Source organism: Xyrauchen texanus, chromosome 27 (assembly GCF_025860055.1).
Source record: "Xyrauchen texanus isolate HMW12.3.18 chromosome 27, RBS_HiC_50CHRs, whole genome shotgun sequence".
NCBI classification, from domain to species: Eukaryota; Metazoa; Chordata; class Actinopteri; order Cypriniformes; family Catostomidae; genus Xyrauchen; species Xyrauchen texanus.
The window spans coordinates 6,838,729-6,860,942 of NC_068302.1; the positions used below are offsets into that span (position 1 = coordinate 6,838,729).

Consider the following 22,214-nt stretch of genomic DNA (forward strand, 5'->3'; position numbering starts at 1 on the left):
TCAGAGCAGTCTCGAATTTAGTCATGATAGAGCATACAGTATATTTCATAATTTATTGTTTCATATTTAAAGTATAATTTCATATTTTCATTCATATCTATATATTTTCATTTCTTTATATTGAAAACATTAATTTCATAATATTATTTATGCAGTTGTTATGTAAATAAAATCTTCTTGTTACATACAGTATGCCACTTCAGATGCAGCTTCTGTAACAACTTTGCATTGTTAAGATGACTGAATAATTATTATCGAATGTCTGAAGTCGTTCATACTTTGACATTGCTTACTAACTTGATTAAAGGTACACTGCGGCGGTTTTCTCATTACATTTTTTGTTATACATTTTGTAACAAAATACAATTTTTGAGCCAGTAGAGTAAAGAATCCTTATTCAAAATCACGTTCTTGCCTTACTTTGAGTCACTACGGTAAGCCTATAATATTGATTTGTGTTTGATTTGCCAGGTAATTTCAGGCTTCCGTCATTTGTCCTTAAGTGTTTACATCATGTACGTATGACGTATAATATGCTAATAGCTTACTTTCTCCTCAAGTAACTGTTTATGTTTTCTAACCTATCCCTAACCCAAAATGTTGTTTAGACCACAGATATCAATAGAGTTCTTTAAAATCAGAACATTTAAACAGCAGTAGATCATTTTTAAACAGTAGAATTAAATTAGCAGGAACTTCAAATGTAAAAGTTCAGTAACACTTAACATTAATGATAACTTTCCTTTGTTAAGGGGTTATGAAGGGGCTCATTTATGATAATTAATTTATAAAAGCATTATAAATGATTAATATGCAGTTATAACTACATGAATAAAAAGGTGCTTGCCAAATAGTGAGCATTTTAGTTTGCGTGTTATAAATGCTTAATAAATACCCTTATTCATACTTATATTAATAAAAAACATAAAACTCGTGATTTATGTCTCATTGCAGCAAAAATAGACTAGTTAGTGTGATTAAAAGGGTGGTTATGGCATTGTGCTACAGTCCGCATCTTGTTTATATCAGTGACTGTATTATCTTGACTCACTCTTTTGTAAACTTTTCACACAATTGACCTAGTCTTAGTTATCTAAAGTCCTCTGCAAAAACACTTTACTGGTATCATAATAGTAAACCCTGAGGATCATTAAACCATACTGAACATTATATGCTTAGGTTTCTAATATTGTCAATGCCTTTATAAAATTTTCTTACATTTTAACTTTGCATGAAGGTTCATTTTCATAGGTTACTAATGTGTTATTAAGCATATATAACATGTTAGGTGAAATGCTCACTATTTGGCAGTTTTAACATGAAAGTCATCCTTTGTATGCATGTTGTTAAGACTGCAATCAATGTTTAAGAATTAATTTGTAAATTACTTATTAATCTTTAATAAACCCCTTTATAAACCCTAACCCTAGAATGAATTTGTTAATTACTTATTAGTCATTAATAAACCTGAACCCTAACCCCCCAGAATGAATTTAGTTACTTATTAGTCATTAAAAAACTCAAACCCTAGAATGAATTTGTAAATTACATATTAGTCATTAATAAACCCTAACCCCCCAGAATGAATTTGTTAATTACTTATTAGTCATTAAAAAACTCAAACCCTAGAATTAATTTTTAAATGACATATTAGTCATTAATAAACCCCTTTATAAACCCTAACCCTAGAATGAATTTGTAAATTACTTATTAGTCATTAATAAACCCCTTTTATAAACCCTAACCACCCAGAATGAATTTGTTAATTACTAATTAGTCATTAATAAACCCGAACCCTAGAATTAATTTTTAAATGACGTATTAGTCATTAATAAACCCCTTTATAAAACCTAACCCTAGAATTAATTTGTTAATTACTTATTAGTCATTAATAAACCCTAACCCTAACCCTAGAATGAATTTGTAAATTACTTATTAGTCATTAATAAAGCCCTTTATAAACCCTAACCCCCCAGAATGAATTTGTTAATTACTTATTAGTCATTAAAAAACTCAAACCCTAGAATTAATTTTTAAATGACTTATTAGTCATTAATAAACCCCTTTATAAACCCAAACCCTAGAATGAATTTGTAAATTACTTATTAGTCATTAATAAACCCCTTTTATAAACCCTAACCACCCAGAATGAATTTGTTAATTACTAATTAGTCATTAATAAACCCGAACCCTAGAATTAATTTTTAAATGACGTATTAGTCATTAATAAACCCCTTTATAAAACCTAACCCTAGAATTAATTTGTTAATTACTTATTAGTCATTAATAAACCCTAACCCTAGAATTAATTTTTAAATGACGTATTAGTCATTAATAAACCCCTTTATAAACCCAAACCCTAGAATGAATTTGTAAATTACATATTAGTCATTAATAAACCCCTTTATAAACCCTAACCCCCCAGAATGAATTTGTTAATTACTTATTAGTCATTAATAAACCCCTTTATAAAACCTAACCCTAGAATTAATTTGTTAATTACTTATTAGTCATTAATAAACCCGAACCCTATCCCCCCAGAATGAATTTGTAAATTATTTATTAGTCATTAATAAACCCCTTTATAAAACCTAACCCTAGAATTAATTTGTTAATTACTTATTAGTCATTAATAAACCCCTTTTATAAACCCTAACCACCCAGAATGAATTTGTTAATTACTAATTAGTCATTAATAAACCCAAACCCTAGAATTAATTTTTAAATGACTTATTAGTCATTAATAAACCCCTTTATAAAACCTAACCCTAGAATTAATTTGTTAATTACTTATTAGTCATTAATAAACCCGAACCCTATCCCCCCAGAATGAATTTTTTAATTATTTATTAGTCATTAATAAACCCCTTTATAAACCCTAACCCAAGAATGAATTTGTAAATTACATATTAGTCATTAATAAACCCCTTTCTAAACCCTAACCCTAGAATTAATTTGTTAATTACTAATTAGTCATTAATAAACCCTAACCCTAGAATTAATTTGTAAATTATTTATTAGTCATTAATAAACCCTAACCCTAGAATTAATTTGGAAATTACTAATTAGTCATTAATAAACCCATTTCTAAACCCTAACCCTAGAATTAATTTGTTAATTACTAATTAGTCATTAATAAACCCTAACCCTAGAATTAATTTTTAAATGACTTATTAGTCATTAATAAACCCCTTTATAAAACCTAACCCTAGAATTAATTTGTTAATTACTTATTAGTCATTAATAAACCCTAACCCTAACCCTAGAATTAATTTTTAAATGACGTATTAGTCATTAATAAACCCCTTTATAAACCCTAACCCCCCAGAATGAATTTGTTAATTACTTATTAGTCATTAATAAACCCCTTTATAAAACCTAACCCTAGAATTAATTTGTAATTTACATATTAGTCATTAATAAACCCGAACCCTATCCCCCCAGAATTAATTTGTAAATTATTTATTAGTCATTAATAAACCCCTTTATAAACCCTAACCCAAGAATGAATTTGTAATTTACATATTAGTCATTAATAAACCCCTTTTATAAACCCTAACCCTAGAATAAATTTGTTAATTACTTATTAGTCATTAATAAACCCCTTTATAAACCCTAACCCAAGAATGAATTTGTAAATTACGTATTAGTCATTAATAAACCCCTTTCTAAACCCTAACCCTAGAATTAATTTAATTACTAATTAGTCATTAATAAACCCTAACCCTAGAATTAATTTGTAAATTACTTATTAGTCATTAATAAACCCTAACCCCAGAATGAATTTGGAAATTACTTATTAGTCATTAATAAACCCCTTTCTAAACCCTAACCCTAGAATTAATTTAATTACTAATTAGTCATTAATAAACCCTAACCCTAGAATGAATTTGTAAATTACGTATTAGTCATTAATAAACCCATTTCTAAACCCTAACCCTAGAATTAATTTGTTAATTACTAATTAGTCATTAATAAACCCTAACCCTAGAATTATTTGGTAAATTACTTATTAGTCATTAATAAACCCCTTGAAACCCTAAGCCTAGAATAAATGTGTTAATTACTTATTAATAAACCCTAACCCTAGAATGAATTTGTCAATTACTTATTAGTCATTAATAAACCCCTTAATAAACCCTTAACAAATGAAACATTAATGTAAATGTATTGTAGCAACTCCATTTTTTGACCATTTTCTTTACTCTTTTCTTTGCCTGCTGTCTCTTTCCAGGTCAGACAGCTCCTGCCAGTCACTTGACACGAGTGGAGGGCAATAATTTGTGTCAGTATGTGGATGACCCCATGACAGGTCGACAGAGTGTTCTAGTTCCGTATGAGTCTCCACAGGTTAGTTTAATAATTGCAGAAGCATTTATGTGTTACAGTGTGTCTTACAGCATTGTGGTGCATAATTCTTATGTCACTGACCTAATAATTGGTGCTTGCTTAGGTAAGAATTTGTATTACTATTGCTTATATTGAGGGTGATGGATTTGAACAAACCCTTAATGCTAAATATTTCCGTCAAACGTTCCACAAACTTGCTGCAAATTTCCCACTCATTATTTTCACATGCAAATGTGCTTGCAATTCACCACAAATCTTTGCCCAGCCTGATCTCATTAAATTTACATGACAATGACAACATTTTTGCCGAACAAAATTATGTGCTTCAATGCACATTTGGCTGCAGTTTCCTAGTGAAATTTACATTGAGTGGTGCCAAAAGTGAGTGAAATTGTGTCGTAATCAGACAAGGTATTTAAGGTGAATACTAGATGGATGTTTTAATGAGTAAAAAATACCTCCCTCACCTCAAACTCTAGCCTAAACCTAACCAAAAGTGTCCTAAAAGATAAATAAGAGGTGAACCAAACAGATGTTCTAACCCTAAAGGCCCTGACATGTCGCAATATTTTTGTTAGAAAGCAGCAGCTTCCTTCGTGGTGTCCTGCCATGGACACTATGCCTGTTTAATGTTTTTCGCGTAGTAGACTCATGAACAGAGATGTTAACCAGTTCCAATAATTCCTTCAAGTCTTTAGCTGTCACTCTAGGATTCTTTTTTTTAACCTCATTGAGCATTCTGCGGTGTGCCTTTTGAGTCATCTTGGCTAGACGGCCACTTCTTGGAAGAGTAGCCACAGTACTAAATCAACTCCATTTATAGACAGTTTGTCCTGACATACTTCATACGAAATCGAAGAAAGAATTAGTGTGATGTCATTTAGAACAAAATCTGGCCAAAAAGAAGGTGTTTTTGCATTTATTATGGTGGTTCGTAACAGCTCGTCTGGGTAAACATTTAGGAAAACTTCTAACCGGCTGCTAAACACCTTGCTGCCATCGTTCCACATCATATTTTAAACCACAAACAGCACACATACAGTACACTACATGAAATTAATATTATGCATTTAAGCATATACTCTAGGACCAAAGTCAAACTTCTATGCAATAGTGCCCACACAAATATTCACATGTTTTTTTTCTTTTGTAAAGTGATTCAAACCATTTTTCAAACCGATTATTCAGGGCACTGAACATGTTCTGACTGGCTATAAAAAGCCTTGGGATGATTCTCAGTAACATTATCTGTAATTCAGACATGACAACTATCGGAAAGATTTTGATTTAGTTTATGTTAATTTAGCATGTTATTTGTCTTGGCGGACTAGACCTGCTTTGATGCTGCTGCTGCAGTGCAAGTACAGAGACTTGCTACTTCTGGAACATACGCAGACATATTATAGCATGTGGAAATGCTGCTGCACAATTAGAAAAACACAAGAGTAAAACTGAGGTGGGTGACATGTTGGAATATAAGATAATATTTGACACAATCTACAGTGTCAAGAAAAAATATGTGAAGTATTTTGAAATGAGCTGGTTTTCAGCATTAATTGGTCATAAAATGTGATCTCATCTTCATCAATGTCACAAGTATAGACAAACACAATGTGATTAAGCTAACAACACACAATTATAATCTTTCATGTCTTTATGGAACACATTCCATTAATCGTTCATAGTGCTGTGGAAAAAATAAGTGAACCCTTGGATTTAAAAACTGGTTAATCCTCCTTTGGCAGCAATAACCTCATCAAAGTGTTTCCAGTAGCTGTGGATTAGACCTGCACAACATTCACAAGGAATTTTGGACCATTCTTCCTTACAGAACTGCTTCAGCTCAGCCATATTCTTAGGATGTCTGGTGGGAACGGCTCTCTTTAGGTCATTCCACAGCATCTCTATTGGGTTAAGTTCTGGGCTCTGACTGTGACACTCCAAAAGGTGGATTTTGTTTTTTTGAAGCCATTCTGTTGTGGATTTACTTTGATGTTTAATGTCATTGTCCTGCTGCACCACCCAACTTCTACTGAGCTTCAGCTGGTGCATAACCACCCTGATATTATCCTGTAGGATTTCTTGATAAACTTGGGAATTAATTTTTCCCTTGATGTGATGGCAAGCAGTCCAGGCCCTAAAGCAGCACAGCAGCCTTACTTCACAGTTGGGATGATGTTGTCATTTTGGTATGCAGTACCCTTTTTGCTGCGTGCTCTTCTCAAACAATTCAACCTTTCATCTGTCCAAAAATGTTTTACCAGTAGCGCTGTGGAGTGTCAAGTTGACCTTTGGCAAACTTCAGTCTGCAGCAATATTTTTGTTATAAAGCAGCGGCTTCCTTCGTGGTGTCCTGCCATGGACACCATGCCTGTTTCATGTTTTCTGTGTAGTAGACTCATGAACAGAGATGTTAACCAGTTCCACTGATTCCTTCAAGTCTTTAGCTGTCACTCTAGGATTCTTTTTTACCTCATTGAGCATTCTGCCATGTGCCCTTTGAGTCATCTTGGCTAGACGGCCACTTCTAGGGAGAGTAGCCACAGTACTAAATCATCTCCATTTATAGACAATTTGTCTAACTGTGGACAGATGAATATCTAAGCTCTTTGAGTTAAATTTGTTACCCTTTCCAGCTTTATGCAAAGCAACAATTCTTGATCATATGTCTTCTGAAATCTCTTTTTTGCAAGGTATGGTCAACATCAACAAATGCTTTTTGTGAACAGCAAACTCAAAATGTTTGAGTGCTTTTTATAAGTCAAAGTAGCTCTAACCCACACCTCCAATCTAGTTTCATTAATTGGATGGCAGCTTTGCCAACTCCTGACTCTAATTAGCTTTTGTTGGCATCATTAGCCTAAGGGTTCATATACTTTTTACAACCTATACTGTGAATGATGTATTTAATATGTACAAGAAAAATACAACAATTTTGTTTTATTAGTTAAAACAGATTTTGTTTGTTTTTTATTGTAACTTAGATATAAATCAAACCAGATTTTAAAACAAATGTATACACAAATGCAGGTAATTCCAAAGGGTTCACATACTTTTCTTTTTGCCACTGTTTAAAACCTTTTCAAAGTTCCACTAAGGCAAGTCAGGCCACTCAGCGGCCATGTTCATAATGAATGATGCTACTTTCTAAGGATACAGCTCCTGTCTACTTGAATGGGGAAAGATTAAAATCTCTAAAATGAGTGGTCAAGATTACGAGCAAATAAAATATTTTAAACCAATAAAAAAATCTGACATCAATCGTTTCATAAATAGTTCTTCTTTAGCGGAAACAAAAAAAATCGTGTTTCTTTCAGGCTGCTCTAAAAAACTCAGTTTTCATGTGCATTATCTAATGTTCATGATGAAATCTGATTGATGATGTCTCTATCAAAAAGGTGATTTTGAATATTTTAAGTTGAAAGATTACCAGTGACCAGTCTCATTTAATATGGTCTAAATTATTATTATTTTTTTTTAAATGGCAATATATTTATTTTGCAACATAAAATAAGACACAGGGACTCCTGGGAACACTTATGACAGAAGTGGGGGTTTTAACCAGTTTTTAGTGAAACAAATCATCTGAACAAACAGATTCACTCAAATTTGACTTACACTATTCTGGAGGTCTATAGGATGTCCATAAATATAATACATGCTTTGTTCAATATAATTTAATTCTATCTTTCTCTCTCTATATCTTTGTCTTTCTCAAGGTGGGGACTGATTTTACAACCATTCTGTATAATTTCATGTGCAACAGCAGTTGTGTTGGTGGAATGAACCGCAGACCTATCCTCATCATCATCACACTAGAGACACGGGAGTGAGTGCTGCATTATTACTTTCATTCCAGTCAGCAGAGCTGCAAAACAGTTGAGCTACATATCCAACTGTTGTAGAATATTGTAGCTCAGGGGTCTTCAATCTTTCTAAAGTTTTAAATCGAGTTTTAAAGGGATATTTCACCCAAAAATAATAATTCTCACATCATTTACTCACCCTCATGCCATCCCAGATGTGTGTGACTTTCTTCCTTCTGTTGAACACAAAGATTTTTAGAAGAATATTTCCGCTCTGTAGGTCCATACAACATGTGGGTGTGAACCAGATCAATATTTAAGTTCTTTTTTTTACTATAAATCTTCCCTTTCAAAGAGTTCTTCTTTTGTTTGCGATTCATATTCTTTGTCCATATCGCCACCTACTGGGCAGAGAAGGAGAATTTATAGTAAAAAAGGACAAAAATATTGATCTTTTTCTCACCCACGCTTATCATATCACTTCTGAAGACATGGATTTAACTACTGGAGTCATATGGATTACTTTTATGCTGCCTTTATGAGTTTTTTTTAGCTTAAACGTTTTGGACCATGTTGACATTAATTTTATGGACCTACAGAGCTGAAATATTATTTAAAATATCTTTCTTTGTGTTCAGCAGAAGAAGATCATCATACACATCTGGGATGACATTAGTAGTAGATTATAAGAGAATACAAATTTTTGTGTAAACTATCCCTTTAACTTACTATCAGCAAATGCAGGCCAAAGGTGAACATTAGTGTGTCTCTCCACAGCGGACATGTTCTGGGTAGGCGTTCGTTTGAGGGACGGATTTGTGCGTGTCCGGGCCGAGACCGAAAAGCAGATGAGGATCATTTCAGAGAGCAACAGGCTTTAAATGACAGTGTGGCCAAAAATGGAAATGCCAATAAACGAAGTAAGGACATCAACATAAGATTTCAATGTTGAAGATACAGTCAAATCTAACATTTTATAAGAAATCTTTATGGAAGTAAATTTACGACAAATGTCTTTCAAACAATAAAAGCACTCTGAAATGTACTAATTGAAAAATAAACGCATTGCATTAACAGTGCTTGTATTTTGGGGATACAGTTAAATGTGTTTGTATATTTAACTCATGCTATTCATCAACACCTGATTGCACCACCTAGTGGTGAAGCCTAGTAGCAGAGATTGAAGATTACGCATCAGCACTATACTGCATTTGCGGCAATGCCAGGATGCACAAGGCTGAATTTCCAACCAAGTTTTAACTACTGAAATTTAGAGGTCAATTTGCAAAGTGAAATATGATTAACTGAATATTACCTGTTAAATATATATATATATATTTTATGAATTGTGTGAGGTGAATATTTATTATTGAATTTTTAATAATAACATTTTGTGCGCAATGTTTTTAGTTATTTACAGCTTAAATCTACAACCATTTGAAATTGCATCCCCCAAAAATGCAAGCATTTTAATGCAGTCTGTTTACTTTCAATTTGTACAATTCAGTGTGCTTTGTTGTTTCAAATACTTTTGTCATTAATTTGCTTCCATAAACTTTGTTTTCCCATTTGATAAAACTACCAATCCTCTGGAAAGTGATAAACTCTCCCTTTAAACCATTTTCTTGATTTGTCCATGTTTTTATGTTTTTCTCTTTTTTTTAATGTATAGATTTCAAACAGACTCCAGCCAATATCGCAGGCCCTTCAATCAACATCAAGAAGAGGCGACATGGAGAAGAGGAGATGTATTACATACCAGTGAGTGTGGAAACATGCAGATCATGAAGTTTAACATTAAAGCCATTTCACATGCTTTGTTTTTGCTGGTGACTTATTTCTAAAATGTCTTAAGTTATGCTAATATTTTTGGATTGGTGTGAAGGTGCGTGGTCGGGAAAATTTTGACATCCTGATGAAGATAAAGGACAGTTTGGAACTTCTGGAGTTTGTACCGCAACAGTTAGTGGACTCGTACAGACAACAGCAACAGCAGCTCCTACAGAGACAGTGAGTGTAAATTGCACATAAACTTCTTGAACATGTCTAAGGAGGCCAGATTTATTTCACTGATATATTCCACTCATGTGTGATTCACAGGAGTCATGTTGCTTCTCCGTCACACTACGGCTCACACAATAACATGAATAAGATGCACGTGCCCATGAGCAAACTTCCATCAGTGAACCAGCTGGTAACACAGCAGACTCAGCAGAGCGCAGGGCCCTCTGGTGCCATGACACATATGGGTAAGTTTATATTCAACTGTAAAATGAAAATCTATATATCAGGCTTTGTTTGCACTGCATACAAATCCGATTTCTTTCTCAAATACGATCTTAAGGACTGACTGACCGCTCTCTCATTTTATAAGAGAGGAAATCTGATCTATTGGTACAGACAGTGTAGTCAATATCCTGTGTATTGTCACTGGTCGTTATGTTTATGAATTAAGCTTCAGCACGATGCCGAGAGACTTTTAAGTCAGTTTGGAAAGTGAAAACTGGTCATTTTACCACTGTTCATGTTCATTATAACATCTCAACACGTTGCGTAACTCACGAGGCACATGAGAGCATAACGCCATCCACCGTGGCATCCACGCACAACTCACCACTCACCCCACTAAGAGCGAACTACATTATAGCAAGGTTACCCCATGTGATTCTACCCTCCCTAGCAACCGAGCCAATTTGGTTGCTTAGGAGACCTGGCTGGATTCACCCAACACACCCTGGGATTCGAAATTGCGAACTCCAGGGGTGGTAGTCAGTGTCTTTTCTCACTGAGCTACCCAGGCCCCCGATGCAAAGCATTTTACACACTGATGCATGCAATGTATCCAAGACCGTAGACTCATTCACTATAGAGTATGAGTAGTACACTATAATGATCATGAAAGGGAAACAATCTCTTAAATATTACAGTTGTTAATTATTTATTACTTTATGTCATTTATCTTTCATAATAATACTATGGGCCTGTAACAGGTAAAGGATGGGCAAGGAGGAGGTGGGAACCGTCTGAACAATCAACATAAACTTTTAATGTATAAACTAACTTAAACAAACATAAACACACATGGCAGTGACCCCTCTGTCCCCAGGCAGACAGCTACTGCTGCTATTCTGGCGGACGATAGCGGCGAGGACTCTGCGACAACGCATCTGTCCTCTTTCCCTGGTTTCGGCACCAATGTAACGGGAAAAGGATGGGCAAGGAGGAGGCAGGAACCGGCTGAACACCCGACATCAACTTTTAATGCATAAATTAACTTAAACAAACATAAACACACACAGTGCGGACATGAAATGTATTGCCATCTGCTGGTGAAATTTACAAACTGGAAATGCAGGAACTTTGCGCTAAAAACAGACGTCCTTTACATGTCTTAGCACAATTACCTATTTCTCAGGAAAATAGCAAATTGTGCTTTGCACCACTTAATTTACATGCATTACACCACTTAATTTACATGCATTTGAACGCCTACATCCACAGATAGCGTGAATAATTTTGTGTTGATACGACAAAGCAATCAAACGTATCGCATTGTAAAAATAATTTATCCTAGTGTCCAAAAACATGTCCTCTAAACAAATAAAATATAATAATTGTATATATGACCTAATTACACATGCAAATACAACAATGACTAAAGGTATCCTCTCTCTCCAAAGCATGCAGTCATGAGTAACAAGATCTTATTCAGTTCCATTCTGTGTCATTTGAGCCATCGTTTATTCTGTGTCATGTGCTTGGCACCATCTTGTGGTAGCCATATATAATTATAGTGAACAATCCTCTCTGCCCGTATTTGGATGACTTCCACCTCTGGTTGCAGCCATCTGAATCCTAATACTATTGTTTTAGCATGTGGTGTGGCACCTGTTGTTTTCGTTAATGTTATTAAGGGCCAAGCACTGAAGGTGCATAGCTCCTATTTTATCCATTCCTATTATTATTAGGGGCCAAGTACTGAAGGTGCAACTGTCACTGTTGTGGATCTGTGGTCTAGTGGACTGTGCAGTGACCTGTTGAATAGAAAGGTGTAGGTTCAAATCCATCCTGAGGTGATGTATGTGTGTAATGTTGTGTGTGTTTGCACTTTATGTCATAAATGATCTTTGGATTATGGTTAATGCTGAGCAATGCTTGGCCCTGTATTTGCTGCTTGCAGCTATAATTATTATTCTTCCCCAATGGGAGTCTATGGCAGCCCATAGAACTGTTTGTAGGAAAATGCTGACATTTTGCACACAGATGGGGTGGTCATGAATACATTTATTCATTTGGCAGACGCTTTTATCTGAAGTGAGTTACAGTGCATTCAGGGTATACATTTTATCAGTTTGTGTGTTCCCTGGGAATCGAACCCATGATCTTGGCATTGCAAGCACCATGCTCTACCAGTCAAATTTGAGACCTCTAGGACAAACTCCATGGCACCACCACCACCTGGCCAAAAATTATATTTTCTTTTGCGTGTATTTTTTTCCTAAATTACTCTCCTCGTAATATATCAAATGATACCCCATACATTATAACTCTGCTCATTACAGTAGCTGCCATCATGGATAATGATGTTTACCATTTAAAAGTTTCACATCCTTCAAACTTTGTCTGATTTGTCCAAACAATGGCTTAAAATAATCTCCAGACCGAGCAGCATAGAAATGATCATAAAGACCAAGTAGATCATATTGACTGTTGTGCTTGGCTGTGAAAAACTCCTTAGCATAATATGTTCCTTTTGGTGGCTACTAGCACAGCAAGTGAATGGATCAGTGGTAAGAGCCATGAAATGTCAAATGAAAGGTTCACAGATTGATCCCCACCTCAGCAAGTCATGCATTAGAAATGTGATTAGTTCTGGAGATTTTCATATTTTGCATACTGAATGGAGGCTGGCCTTTTCCCCAATCAAATGTTGATTTGCATCTTTGTTGAAAAGATACATGAATATAAAGTTGATCATGGTAAAAGCTGTGCTCGGCTGTGATTCCTCTAAGCTTGGTATGTCCCTTTGTTGACTAGCAATGTTATGCAGTTGTTAGCAAACTGAACTGTTGAACGTAAAGTCGTGGGTCCAAATCTGTATGGGAGCAGTGATCTGTGCTTGCTCTGTGAGATCTTAGTGTTGTGTGCTGGTTGCCATGCTGCTATATTTCAAATTATAATAAAAATGTATTAAAGGCTTAGTTCACCCAAAAATTCATCCTCAAGCCATCCTAGTTGTATATGACTTTCTACTTTCAGCCAAACACAATCTGAGTTATATTAAAACATTTCCTGGCTCTTCCAAGCTTTATAATCGTAATGAATGGTACCTTAGATTGAACGGCCGTACGCGTGTTCACGAGAGATTCCCATTACCGGAAGCCAGTGATTATAGTTTATAAAGTTATAAATATGGATTTTTTTCTTACAAAAATGCATCGCTTCACTTCAGAAGGCCTTTGTTAAGCCCCTGGAGCCGAGTGGATTACTTTATTGATGGATGGATGCGTTTTTTGGGCTTCAAAATCTAAGGTACCATTCACTCCAATTATAAAGGTTGGAAGAGCTAGGATATTATTTAATATAACTCCAATTGTGTTTGGCTGAAAGAAGAAAGTCATAAACATCTAGGATGGCTTGAGGGTGAGTAAATTATGGGATAATAAAACATTTTTGGGTGAACTAACCCTTTTATAATAATTATTATTATTATTTATAAATGATCAAGATAATGAGTAAACAATACTTTCAGTGTTTGAAAGTATAACATTTTAATTTGTGTGATAAATTGTCCATGTATTTAAAAAAATTGTCTACAGACATACAGTTTACAATGATCGTTTGACATTAAAATCTTTGTTATATAATTAATTTTTTAATTATCTTCCCGATTGTTTTCCTTGCAGGGACGAACATGATGGGCGGGCACCTCATGCAGTCTAATGGTGACGTGAATGGAGCTCACCCATCACAGTCTATAGTGTCCACCTCTCACTGTACCCCTCCCCCACCTTACAACCCTGACCCCAGCCTCGTCAGGTACTACACCCTGCAGTAGCACCTATCTGTCTCTCTCTCTCTCTCTCTCTCTCACTGACAGACACACATATCTGCTCATACATTCAGACTGTAAATGATGTATAGCTTTTCTTTTCTCAACACTGAGATTAAAATAAGAATTAATATGGATTCTCAGGACTGAAATTAGCCCGATATCTCTTATCAACAGTGGATTCAGTAGTCTTATTCTGTCTTGAGATATAGAGCCACATTAATTCATAAAAAAATTACCCTTAAGATAAAAATCTCCTCTTTGACATTATAATTGATTTGTATATGAGTAAAAGCTTTCTAAATATTTCTCTGCTGGTCAGAGAAGATCTTTTGACTATAAATGATGTACTTAATCTTGATACAAATGTTGACTAAGGAAAGCTATAGACAATCAATGACCTCCCTAATTATATGTGTTTACGCTTTACATAATTGTACATAAAGGCAATCACATTCAGTTATTTATCACATTGGAACTGGGTGTTAAGGGGTCTTTTTAAATGGCATATACAACCATTAATATCTGTTTTTATCCTTTGAAACATGCAACCTGTGGCCAATATTTACCCAACTGATTGAAGGAATAGTTCACCAAAAATGAACATTGTCGTCTTGTACTCACTCTTGTCTCGTTCCAAATGAATACATTTCAATACAAGCTCCATAAAGAACAAACATACAAGTAAATATAACAGTAATCCAGTAACAGTAATTTTTGGGTGAACTATTCCTTTAATAGCATCATCATTTATGCTACTTTTCTGATCAAAAATGATTTTCATTGTCCATGCATACTGCATTGTTTTATCAACTACACTATTGTCACTAATTGAATTAGATGTTATTTTCCATCAATGCTCCATCAACATTTCATTTTTTAATGTATCAGAGTCTATTTTCTTCATGACAAGCCACTGTGTGTTTTTTTAAACTATGGTATAAATGTTCTGTTTAAAATGACTTAACATGCACACCTGGTACATGTGATTAGATATTGTGCTAATAAGGCCATTTAAAAACACTTTAAAATCAGTTGTTGCAATTTACTACGTATAGTTTACTCACTTGCCGTTTTGTATGTCTCAGTTGCCAACTCTGCCTTTAAAATGATTCTGTCTGCTCTACATATTTACAAATTTTTTTTGGTTTGGACTGTATTAAGCAAATCATTTTTACTGGTGAATTATTTATAATAAAAGGATCAATACAATGAAAGGTGTTATGCATCATTAATGTAATTGCATGTTTTTAATTGCATTTTCATTTGTAGCATAAAATCAGTCGCAAATTCTGGAAAATTCAAACACAAGTATTTCACTTTTACGTATTCATTTTTGGCTCAACATCTGGAATTTTCCTGTACCTCAGAGGAATATCTTGGGATAAATGCAAGTTATGCTGTATTAAAAGCATGCGTGGAACATGGCTGGTTCTGTGGGTGGGGTGGGATAGGGGGCATTGGAAATTTTTGTCATCCCCTTTCTGGTCTGATGAAGAGACAACCGCTTGCCCAATCTAAAGATCAAAATGTTAGTAACGGCACTCCTGTGGCATGTTGTCAATTACCACAAGAATTATTTAGTCTCCTACGTCAGTTTGTAAAGAAGTAAAAAAAATGCTTGTACAGAAATGCACTTACAATGGACATCTAGCACGGTACTCTTGCCCCATGTACTTCTATTTTAACTGTATAACTGTTTAACATATTTTTGAGTCTAAATTATTTTCTTCGATAATTGATAACCCGCCAAAGATGCTGTTAATAAAGCTTAGCTCGTATTTAACCCAAAATATTCCTTTACTTTTGTATTTTTGAGTAATGTAGCATGATTTATATAGTTTAAAGGCTTCATTGGAAAAAAATATATATATATATATTTTGCCAACTAAATATTCTTTGACATCAGTAAAAGTTTTGTGAAAATGTAAAAAAATTTTTTACATCAAATACTGTATATAGTTCCATCAGTATACTGAATTATTCCCTGTAAAGCTGCAAATGCCATTGTGCTTTGCTTGTTATGTTCTCCATGGGTGAATATGTAATTCACAGGACGCAGCCCCTTGGTTTTAGTGGGATTCCTTTTCTCTCTGAACAGTTTCTTAACCAGCCTGGGCTGCCAAACTTGTATCGACTACTTCACGTCCCAGGGACTCCAGAGTGTCTACCACCTTCAGACCCTCTCTATGGAGGTAAATGAACAGTTTAGTCAATATAGTTCAGTCTTATTCATCTGTCTGCTAGAGATTATTGTATAATAAATGTAAATGCTGTGAAATGTAGATCTATCTGTCTATCATCCACCCATTTATCTATTCTACCATCAGAATTTGTTTAATTACAGTACAAAATTTCAAAAGTTTTATGTTCAATTTGATTAAATGGATGACGTTGGTTAAACTTTAAATAATTTTGTGGTTCATTGTAAGAAGTTAGAAGAAGTACCAAAAACTTTTTTAATCTATATAGGTATGACATTTACCGTGGCAATAAAAAGTATTTGAACCCTTTGGAATTAGCAGGTTTTTTTGCATTAATTGGTCATAAAATGTGATCTCATCTTCATCAAAGTCACACGTATAGACAAACACAATGTGCTTAGCGCTAACAACATACAAACGGATATAATCTTTTATGGCTTTATTGAACACATTTAGTTAAACATTCACATTTCAGTGGAAAAAGTAAGTGAACCACAGACCACTCCAAAAGGTGGATTTTGTTTTTTTGAAGCCATTCTGTTGTGGATTTACTTTGATGTTTAGTGTCATTGTCCTGCTGCATCACCCAACTTCTACTGAGCTTCAGCTGGTGCATAACCACCCTGATATTATCCCGTAGGATATCTTGATAAACTTGGGAAATAATTTTTCCCTCGATGATGACAATCGGTTCAGGCCCCGAAGCAGCAAAGCTGCCCCATGTCATGATGCTCCTTTAACCTTACTTCACCTTTGTGATGATGTTTTCATTTTGGTATGTGGTACCATTTTTACACCAGATGTAGTGCTGCATGTTCTTCCCAAACAATTAAACCTTAGTTTCATCAATCCAAAAACATTTTCCCAGTAGCATTGTGGAGCATCAAGGTGGTCTTTTGCAAACTTCAGGTGCGCAGCAATGTTTTTGTTGGAAACCAGCGGCTTCCTTCATGGTGTCCTGCCATGGATACCATGCCTGTTTAATGTTTTCTGTATAGTAGACTCATGAACAGAGATGTTAACCAGTTCCACTGATTCCTTCAAATATTAGCTGTCACTCTAGGATTCTTTTTTTTACCTCATTGAGCATTCTGCGGTGTGCCCTTTGAGTCATCTTGGCTGGACGGCCACTTCTAGGGAGAGTAGCCACAGTACTAAATCAACTCCATTTGCACGTTGAGTTAATTTTGTAACCCTTTCCAGCTTTATGCAAAGCAACAATTGTTGATTGTAGATCTTCTGAGATCTCTTTTTTGCAAGGCATGGTTCCAATCAGCAGATGCTTCTTGTGAATAGCAAACTAAAAATGTTTGAGTGCTTTTTATAAGTCAAAGTAGCTCTAACCGACACCTCCAATCTAGTGTCATTAATTGGATGGCAGGTTTGCCAATTCCTGAGTCTAATTAACATTTGTTGATGTCATTTGCCTAGGGGTTCACATACTTTTTCCAACATACACTATGAGTATTTGAATGATGTTTCCAATATGTACAAGAATAATACAATCATTTGTGTGTTATTAGATTAAACAGATTGTGTTTGTTCATTATTGTAACTTAGATGAAAATCAAACCAGATTTTAAGACAAATAAAAAATACTGTACATCTGAGACCACATTGAAAATATTTTTTTCAAATTTGAAAAATTAAATAAAAAAGAAAAAGAAATATTCTGCACTGTGTTTATCAAGTCAAAAGTCAAATTTGCAACCTTTACCATGTTAACTTCTTATAACTAATATTTACGCATTTTCAATTATATAACAAATTTCTATGGGATCAAAATCCTGTCAAAAGTATTGCGGTCACGAATCCAAAAATAATACGCTTAAATCCAAATAATAAACATGAATCAAAAACTAATAAGTGCAGATTAAAAAAAATAAACAGTGCAGCTCAAAATAATTAACTCAGATCAAAAAATAAAAAGAATGAATCAAAAATATATAAACATTTAAATATGCTGCAAATAACAACAACAGAAAAATAAAAGCAAAGTCATCAGAATTGCAAACAAAATCATGTTGTTCTCTGACAATTTTGCTCATATTTTTAAAAAAAATGTATGCTTATGCTGTATTTTTCTTTGCTTTTATTTACAAGTTCTGCGCTTGGTTTTCCAAAACTCGTGAGCAGAGTTTCATGTAAATCAGGAGGCATTTTGCGTCCCCATTGGTCCTGTAGTTCTTGATCGACAGCTCCTCCTCTAGCCAATCATTCGAAGAGGGGAGGTGACGTCACTCTAATGCGACTCCGACGGCTGCTGCTCAATATTATATTATTTGTGGTTGATAGATACGCTGCTGTTGATAGACTGCAATACTTTTGATGGGATTAAATGAATACAAATTAAATATATTTTACTTTATTCATTTAATTTTGTTAAAGATTACTCAAGTCAATTTGATGGAAATTGATTATTTAAATCAAATTGGTGTAAATATAAAAAATAGACTGAAATGTGTTTAAGATTTACAAATTTCAATATTTTATAACAAATTTACATTCAATTAAATTAAGAAAACATAATTTCACAATCAAAAATTAGGCTTTTTTTGTGTATGTTTTATTTTAACATTTCATTTTTAAAATTTTAAAACTTTGTTTAATTTTTTTGCCAACTTTAATAGAAGAGGAAAAAATCTCAGATGTGGCTTTAGAATGTTTGACCCTAAACATTTCTTACACATTTAAAACATAAAATAATCTTGTTAAATGTAAATATATTCCATAAAATGAAAAAGAAATAATTCTTTTATAATTCTATAATTATGGGTATAATTCTGCACTGTACCATGTAAAGGGGGGCATATGGAATATAAGGAAATTCTGAGTTTCAAGTACATTTTTCAATTTAACATTTCACTCAAATTATTATACTGATAATAATAATAATAAAAAACTGTATTAAAAAAATTCAACAAAAGCATTTTTTTAACCCCACTCTCGATCTGTCCATCTACTTATCCACCCATTTAACAATTTAAACATTAAAAATAATTAAATAAAATACAAACATACACAAATGAAAAAGGAATTGAACATTTATTTAGAGAAGTAGCATTAAAATGCCCTGTCTATCCCTCAGGATCTTGGTGCCCTGAAGATCCCTGAGCAGTTCCGGTTGGCGATCTGGAGGGGCCTGCAGGACATGAAACAGGGCCACGATTACGGCCAGCAGCTCATTCGCTCCAGCAGTAACATGGCCACAATGGCCCTTGGCCACGGAGGAGAGCTGCAGCGACAGCGCGTCATGGAGGCCGTGCACTTCCGAGTACGTCACACCATTACCATCCCAAACCGCGGAGGGTCTACGGGAGGAGAGGAGTGGGCTGACTTTGGTTTTGATATGCCAGACTGCAGGATACACAAGCAGTCCATTAAGGAAGAATTTGCAGAAAGTGACCTTCACTGAAAAGAAAAGAGAATTCCCTGTGATGTCTTAAGTTTGTCATGCATTTCTATATCATCCGTATGGATTTCTATTGGCTTTTAAAACACTTGTGTGTGTGTGTGTGTGTGTGTGTGTGTGTGTGTGTGTGTGTGTGTGTGTGTGTGTGTGTGTGTGTGTGTGATCTCCGTAGAAGCACTTCCATATTTGGGGACAAGCTTATCTGAAAAGTAAAAGTAGGCTAAATGAATCCTGCAAAACAACTTCCACATAATCCTTTTGGAATGAGTAGTGCCTCATTGTGCTGCTGATCACTAAGGGTTTAAATCATTTTTATAATCATTTGTGGCCTTATGTTAATATGTTAATTCATTAGCAATAAATTATATTTCTAGGATTTAGGGACATCGTATTGTAGTTATAAATGGTTAGGACCAGTGAATGATTAAAGAACATTTCCTTATTTATTTTTGGCTTGGTGCACATAATAATAGTGCAGTCAAACTTTATATTTACAAATTTGATAAACAAATGTTTTTTGATGTGGATGACTGAATCAATAGGCTTTCTTGTATTGTGTAGTCATAATTTGCATATGTCATCAGTGTCATACAATACTGATCATCTGAAAGTGTTTCATCAAAGATGTGATTCACAATGACTATGAGGAAGACACAGTACCAGAAAAGCACAATAATAATAATTGAAAGAGAAATGTAAATCCTTCTTGCTTGCTTTATTATTGTTATTCTTTTTTTTTTTAATGTGGCACAATTTATTTGTAATTCTTTACTGTTTTTTAATTGGTGCTTTACATTGGAACATTGTTTTGTTTTTTGTATTAACTAGTATGTTGTTGAGAGACAGTGAGGCAAGTCGTTTTAAATGCCTTTATAATCAGACTTTTAAAGTTCCCCAGTTTTGTGGTATTAGCCTTGCAGGACAAGGTTTTGTTTATCATGCTATACCATTATAATGTCTATATTTTGCCTTTTTCTTCTTTAGCATATGGGAAACACTGTCTTTTTTTTTTTTTGTCTTGTGATTTTTATAATTGCAAAATGTTGTTTAATTTTTAAAAAGCCAAGGTATTAACATGTTTTTACAAAGACATAAGAACATTATTTTACTTGCTTTCTTTCAGGGCCAATGCTTTACTATAACGTCACGTCCCTAACCCCAACTCAGAAAACAAAGGAACACAAATAGCTGACTCACCCAGTTATTATGAGATGAATCCATCAAAACTCATTTTCCTGAGTGTTTTGTTTAGGTGAGAAACAATGGTAATTTTTACAATGTCATAAATTCTTTTTATAAAGCTGAACTTAAGGTCATCCTCAGTGTTGAACATTAATAATATGGTGGATTGTGTAATCAAAGGTACATTTGCTATATAACAAGCAAATGCATTTGTAAATATCTAGTGTTAACCTTCCAATACCTAGCTGTTCATAAGATAACAACACCACACTTTTCTAATTGGATGCGTTTAAAAGGGTTCTGGGTGAAAAATTTCTGTTTTTTACACTTGGCAGTTATGGTTAAATATCAGCGTATACTGTAAATCAAAGCACTTTATGGCTTTAGGATATTGTAAACAATGTTATATTCACAGTCAGTCAGTATTATGTCATGAAATGTCATTTTGGCAACTACAGATTTTAGAAATGTTTTAAGAGTATAATATCTTGTATTTTCTTTAAAGAGCTGTAATACTGTTTCTTTTTTTTATCACCATGTTTGAATTATGTAAACTGATTTCTTTTTAAAATAAATACTAAATGTGAAAAAAGAGGGGTTTATATTCAAAGTCAGTAATGTTTATGAATATGTTTGTCCATTGTTTGGTCTCTGCCTGCTTTCAGTCATTACATGAAAGTTTTCTATGAAATTATATTGGAGCAAACTTAATAAATGTCTGAATTAATTGTATTATTAATATTTATTATTTATAATAACAATAATAATTATTAGTTTCATTATAATTAAAAATAAATAATAACTATTATTATTATTATTATTATTATTATTATTAAAACCCTTTTAAAGCCATGAACATTAACCGTTATTGAACTCAAATGGTTAAATGAAGGGAAAGACTAGTTGGAGGGCACATTGTCTTTATTTTAATTAATACATGTCTGAATAAATTACATTATTAATATTATTTATTATAATATTACTATTATAATACCTTGTATTATTACTATTATGATTAAAATCCTTGTAAATTTATGAATGTTAATTCTTGAACTCAAAATTTAAATCAGGGGATAGACACATTTTCTTTTGATTAATAAATGTCTAAAATCATTTAATTATGAATATGTATTATTTATAATAATTTTTATTAATGATCATAATAATAAATATCATACTAATGTATTATTTTAATGGTTATTAAAACC

At 33.7% G+C, this 22,214-nt stretch overlaps 1 protein-coding gene across 2 annotated transcripts in view; it reads left to right on the forward strand.

Annotated features, from left to right (window-relative positions):
• LOC127621526 (tumor protein p73-like) overlaps positions 1 to 21,508 on the forward strand; it is a 61,792-nt gene extending 40,284 nt beyond the window's left edge. For both annotated transcript variants that reach the window (XM_052095189.1, XM_052095188.1), the window contains 9 exons: positions 4,235 to 4,350; positions 8,070 to 8,179; positions 8,934 to 9,076; positions 9,829 to 9,917; positions 10,042 to 10,166; positions 10,257 to 10,405; positions 14,063 to 14,195; positions 16,310 to 16,403; positions 19,501 to 21,508. In XM_052095189.1, coding sequence (XP_051951149.1) covers positions 4,235 to 4,350; positions 8,070 to 8,179; positions 8,934 to 9,076; positions 9,829 to 9,917; positions 10,042 to 10,166; positions 10,257 to 10,405; positions 14,063 to 14,195; positions 16,310 to 16,403; positions 19,501 to 19,827 — 1,286 coding nt within the window. In that variant the 3' untranslated portion in view covers positions 19,828 to 21,508. The remainder of the gene's footprint in view (positions 1 to 4,234; positions 4,351 to 8,069; positions 8,180 to 8,933; positions 9,077 to 9,828; positions 9,918 to 10,041; positions 10,167 to 10,256; positions 10,406 to 14,062; positions 14,196 to 16,309; positions 16,404 to 19,500) is intronic.
• Positions 21,509 to 22,214: the final 706 nt, after the last annotated feature.